The 5,920-nt window shown below is 38.9% G+C and overlaps 1 protein-coding gene across 1 annotated transcript in view; it reads left to right on the top strand.

Annotated features, from left to right (window-relative positions):
• The window catches only part of LOC119318019 (protein MICRORCHIDIA 2-like), a 13,549-nt gene extending 7,669 nt beyond the window's left edge, over positions 1 to 5,880 (top strand). The window contains exons 12-20 of the mRNA XM_037592523.1: positions 152 to 244; positions 1,007 to 1,058; positions 1,131 to 1,242; positions 2,122 to 2,330; positions 3,112 to 3,176; positions 3,590 to 3,675; positions 5,069 to 5,111; positions 5,193 to 5,296; positions 5,727 to 5,880. Of these exons, the coding sequence (XP_037448420.1) occupies positions 152 to 244; positions 1,007 to 1,058; positions 1,131 to 1,242; positions 2,122 to 2,330; positions 3,112 to 3,176; positions 3,590 to 3,675; positions 5,069 to 5,111; positions 5,193 to 5,294 (762 nt within the window). The 3' untranslated portion in view covers positions 5,295 to 5,296; positions 5,727 to 5,880. The remainder of the gene's footprint in view (positions 1 to 151; positions 245 to 1,006; positions 1,059 to 1,130; positions 1,243 to 2,121; positions 2,331 to 3,111; positions 3,177 to 3,589; positions 3,676 to 5,068; positions 5,112 to 5,192; positions 5,297 to 5,726) is intronic.
• The last annotated feature ends 40 nt before the right edge of the window (positions 5,881 to 5,920 follow it).

Genomic DNA, 5,920 nt, shown 5'->3' with positions numbered 1-5,920 from the left:
CATTAGTTGAGAGAGTTATCTCTATATCAGTGCCTTGGTTAGCTATTCTCAAACATGTTGTTTTAATATCTTATTGTGAAATGTTCATTCAGTTTTTGTTTGCAAACAGTATTTTGTTTTTGTTACAACTGCTTTTCAATTGGAACCACAGGTGTCAGTGAAGGTAGATATTGGCTTTGCAAAAGAGGCTCCTGTTTTGGGAATTTTTGGGATTAATGTCTACCATAAAAATCGACTAATCATGGTAAGAACTTTTCAGTTCTGAGTTGTTCGTTCATTTTCCTTTGTTATTGGTGTTGTTTTATTATGTGCCATGTTCGTCAGATCACATCTCATCATTTACAAAGTATGTTGCAGTGTTGCCCCATATGCAATATGGTGACAAGGCAACACAGGAATTTTCATATGTCGAGTATATGTACGGATATAGACATTGAAGATACATCATATATAGAACAGTAAAAGATGAGAAGATGGAGTACTTGTAGCTGCTATTTTTGAAATCCTTATGGAAATCACCAAATGGAAGATATGTAGTGTTCTCAATTTTTCATGGCCATCAGGTCATTACAGTAATAGTCAACGGTACATGTTTTGAGGGTGACTCTGGTAACCATGGTCTAGACGACAGTAGTCATTGTAACCCACAACTGGTTTTGTAGCCCATCTTCAGGACTAATTTGACGCATCCTAGTGTTAGACCGTACTTCCAGTGCTTCTTTTCTTCAACCTTTTCTTGAAATGTTGATGATCTCCATTATTATATTTAGACCTGATATGTAAGGAGTATCAAGAAGTTATCAATAGTTTTGAATGTTTTCTGGTCAAAAAATACTTTCTGAATGTTATAATTTCATGATTTGTGTTCATTCATGAATACAAGGAGAGGCCTAAATGCATGTTATCACGTTCAGAATCTGGTCTGGCCATCTAAATATATAGTTCTAGTGATAAAATTAAATTTGGGCTGGAATTGAGTTCTGTAAAAAAATGGAACCCTTTGCAGCCATTCTGGAAGGTCCTTCAAGAAGCATCTAGTAGAGGGAGGAGTGTTATAGGTGAGTTTCATATCTTAGTACTGTCACTTTGGTTAATTCGTTTCTGTTTGGATGACATTTATCTTGATTTAGGTGTACTTGAGGCAAATTTTATTGAGCCGGCACATGACAAGCAAGATTTTGAGAGGACTCCACTGTTCATTAGGCTGGAAACAAAACTGAAACAAATTATCGTTGATTATTGGTAAGCGCATTTGGGGTTTGCTTCAGACGCCATTTTTTGTTTGGTTTTGCACATTAAATGCTCAATGTAAAGGAAAATAGCATTGTGCCTATGAAGTATATACTACACTATCACTATGCATACTTGCATTAGCTTCATATTGTTGAACAATTTGTGATTGATTTATTCGTATGTATCTAGCACTTGTGTTTTAAACCCTTAAGTTTTTCTAAACAATGACACTGATCTATCTAAAAACTTTGTTCTGTAATGCTCATCAAAGTTAGAGAAGTTTGACACCACACTTTATAGGATGTCATTTATATACGAATGGCGGTAGTGCTATAGTAAATTGTCTTCACCGTTTAATGTTGTGTCGTCAAGTTTAACAAACATTGAACATACAAGTGCAGGTCACTGTAGCTCTACGTGGCCTCACATTTTCCCAAGTGGTAAAAAACTCTTAATTAAAAGCCCAGCTTCCATAGCCCTTGTAAAAAGATTACTTCTCTTTGTAATAATCGGTAATAGTACAAGGTAGTCGGGCTGGCCATTGCATAGTGATAGCACTTAATGATCCTATTTATAGAGGTTGAGGTTGTGTCATACATGTTTGTTTTAGTTTGTTTTTGCTTCTGAACCTGTGTATTGTTGGGGTTTTTCCTCCTATTAATAGATCACATGCAGTCTTCCTGCATTGTTTGAAAAATGATCGGTATATTACAAGGTAGTAGGGCTGAGCCTAGTAAAATCTGGCAGACCTGTTATCTTAGACGTTTCGCAACAATATGATTCCTGTATGGCCAATTTTAAGAACATTATTTGACTTGGGACACCAATCATGCATCCGATTGTTCTCATTATTTTTCCCATATTGTAAGACAAATGGTGTATTTGCAGGAAAGAAAAGTGTCATCTAATAGGTTACCAGCCAATCGATCCGAAATTGAGATCCCAGTATAAGGCTGCTCTTCAAGATTCAGGTGGTCCTAGAGCGAAGATTCGGCACGAAGCTTCCACTGTTCAGAAGGCTGGAGGGCACCTCTCAAATTTGCTCCCACAGACATATGATGATGTAGAAGCTTTTAGACTGACAGCTAACAGGGCAGGTAATAGTAATAGTTGTATGTAGAAATAACTATAATACTGTCAAAGCTATTTCATTTTTTGATTGGAAAATTGTAGGGGGAGATCTTGACAGTAAATTTTGTTAATAAAGAGAAGAAATATTTAAAAGGGGGAGGTATGTACATAAGAGAAGAGGAGGATGGGGCAACTAGCCCACAAACTTGATACTAAGTACTAGCCACCTAAGGGGCTTTATTTATTTCTTCTCTTTCTCTCTCCTCACTCAGCTCTTTGCTACAGTCCCACCTCCTGAGCGCTCCTGAAGCTTTCTCTCGGAGCGAGTATGATAGTTCAAGTTTCATGGTTATGTTTGGTGATTTGGTCTCATATCTCTTATGTTAAGTTCAGTGTAGATATCTTACCCTGAGATCCTGCCAGTTGTGTTATATTTAATGTCTGTTTTCTTGTACCTACACTTGACATGGCAATCCTGTGCACTAATAGATCACTGATTTAGTTAATGGTCTTAATACTGCAATTATCAGGAAAACAGTTCGCTAGTCCAGAAGGTCATAAACAAGGAATATCTTGCTGTCTGAAATAAATTTTCCCTTATTAATAAAAACATTATCTTGATGTTATTTGTATATTTTATTCATAAACAAGTAAATGATGTGTGAAATATAGGCCTGCTATTCATAAATAAGTTTTTCCAAACAAAACATGGTAACTTTTTTTTTTCTGTTGTATGAGAATCCAATTAGGTTATTGATTTTGTTGCTGTATAGTCCATTCATGTTTTTATTATTTTAATTTGACCAGGTTCTGCTTTGCATTCGTCTGGCCAAGCACAAGAAGATAGTATGGACTCAGCAGGCTTGGAAGAGGTTTGCACCCTTAGGCTTTGAACTGAGACACATTGTTCTTGTAGGTGTTTTTTCTTTAGACATTCGTTTCATGGCCCCTGTCATATCTCGTGGAAGAGAACGATTTGTTTCTGATTCCACAATCTTCAGTGATGTTGTTGGTCTTTTGTAATAGCCATTGTAAACATGTTCCGTAAATTCCCATTTGGTCCACCCTTATCTTGGTTTTCACCACTGTAGTGTAAAAGCCTAATTAAGCATGCAGTCATTTGGATGCTTTTTTGCACTAGGCAAGCATATATACTGCTGCATGATGGAAATATACTTTTAGCTAATAAGTTGTGCTATAACGCTTTGTAATCAATAATAATACCCCTCCAAGTGGATTTGAATTGTACTCATATGATATATTTTTTATCTTGTGTGACATTCAGGATCTGGTAGATATTGGCTCTCTTGGTGTACTTGATCCCAATTGCAATGAGAAGTTGAGTGAAGAAAATTTGGTTCTGTTCACAAGGTAAATTTAAATAATGATGGTACACATATGGGGTTAATTGCAGCAAAATGTGTCGTATGTATACAAGCATCAACAAGCCGAGCTCCAGCGAACGTAGACAGACTCCACTTCATCTTGACGCAAACTCAAGCCGTGGTCAAGAAACCTCAACTCTGTCAAAGCTTGCACTTGGCCTGCGGGCTGTTAAAACTCGGTAACAGGGCACCATACATATGAAGTGTTGGGATATTAGGATTCACATTGACCTCATTTCACAGCCCTATCATTTTCACTGATCCTACTTGGAATCAATGAGAGTGAGACTGAGAAGCACATCACCAGCTTCAGCAACTCTCGCTGAACTGATCAACCAACCTTCCATGAATATGCAATGAATGAACCCAATCTATCATCATGCTCTTGGACAGACTAAAGAAATGAGAATCCAAGAACGCCCCAGGATTTGAAGAAACTGTGCTGCACACTATTATTGCTGCGTCTGTTCTGCCAACCTAGGTCATTGGGTGTTGGCCTAGACCCCACTGGCCCACAGTTGCCACTGGAGCTGGCTTTGACATTCTGTACTGCTGCTGTTGCACCTTATAGGCCTCATCGGTTGGGGAAGAAAATGGAATCAGTTTGGAGGCTGATAGAAATAAAATGACCCAGAGATGGTTAGGGCTAGGGATGGCGGTCGGCCATACACAGGCACAGTATGAGAGGTGGCTTGGGTTTCATCTTTATGGTTTGGGTATGGGGAGTGCAGAATGACTGAAGGGAAGTTCAGGATTGGGTGGGATGTGTTGTGATGGGAGTGGAGACTGGCTCCATGAGGTTAGATCCTCAGGCTTGGGTTGGGGCATTTGAATATGGGTTGCAGGATGATCAAAAGGGCAGTGCTGCAATATAAAAGGTGGAAACTTACAAGCCTTTGCAAGCTAATCGAGGTCGGCTTGCTAATTCAGACAACGAGCCAAGCTCAAGTAGCTTGTTGACTCCGAGCATTTTATGGCCTGCATGATGGATTCAGAATTTGATGTGTCTCTCTCTCTACTATTGTCCATCTCGCTGCATAGATCATCACTATTTCAATTTCCATTCCCAGTCTAATTTGTGGTATGAGATAAATCATTAGACTGCCTGAGCTCAGGTTTGTGTGACTTAATCAGCCTGTTGTGTGTCAGTCTTTGAGTGTTCTCTGGGAAGAAAGTTACTGTTCCTTGGAACTTTGTGTGGCAGCAGTTACTAAACCACACAGGCAATGCAGATGTGCTCACTTCCAACACTTACCTCGTTCTTACAACGTGGCTTAACATTTAATTCAATTAGTAGGACTTGTTAGGGGTGTGTTGTTGCGTGAAACCCGCATTACCAATTTATTCTTTGCAAGCTGAACTTAAAACATCCTTTACAGGCGTGAAGATCTTCGGCAACGAGATACACAGTTGAAGCAGACGGTATGCCATAACATTCGAAGCGATTAGTTAGGGAAGGAGATCATATCGCGCCACCTGATGAGATCTGATGATTCTTTGTAGATTGGTGAGCTGGAGCATGAACTAGAGGAAACAAGAAGGAAGTGCTCTCAGCTCGCAGCTGAGCTGCAGTTACGGAGGAGCCAGCAACAACATTACATGTGAAGGTTATTTTTACTACTTCTGACTGGTATTATGGGAGTATTTTATTGACGCACTGGACAATTCAAAATATACCTGTGTAGTTATTTAACTACACAGTTATCTGCACACTAAATGGCAATGTTACATGTGAAAGCTTAAACTGCTATTACTTGAATAGCCACCCTTGATCTCATCTTTGTTAAGTCAAGCCCTTAATTCTAGTTGTCAACCCACATGGCTGGTATCCTGGTAAACTGGAATGTACATCTACAAATGACCAGTAATGCCTGAGGACAGGTTAATTGCTTCATGATTATTGTGATTTATTTGGACAGATCTGTAGTCTTTCATGTATTGCGTGGTCTTCTACCATCTATTTGGATAGTTATGTTGTTTTGGCTTCGGTGCAGTCATTTTTCATAGAGAGACCCTGACATCGGTTTCCATTGACAGGGCCTAAACTATGGGAACCAAACTCCTGGAAATATGTGGTTTCATCAAAGCACAAATACTGAACAGCGATACGGATATTATATACGTTTCCGGAACCAATTTTTGCATCTTGAATTCTGTTGGTTTGTTAGGGTAAAAGATTGAAATTTTCGTATGTTCGTCTTTTTTGAGCTTGTGAATGTGTTGATTCCTTG

Source organism: Triticum dicoccoides, chromosome 1B (assembly GCF_002162155.2).
Source record: "Triticum dicoccoides isolate Atlit2015 ecotype Zavitan chromosome 1B, WEW_v2.0, whole genome shotgun sequence".
Lineage (NCBI taxonomy): Eukaryota > Viridiplantae > Streptophyta > Magnoliopsida > Poales > Poaceae > Triticum > Triticum dicoccoides.
This window is presented reverse-complemented; position numbering and strand designations above follow the sequence as displayed.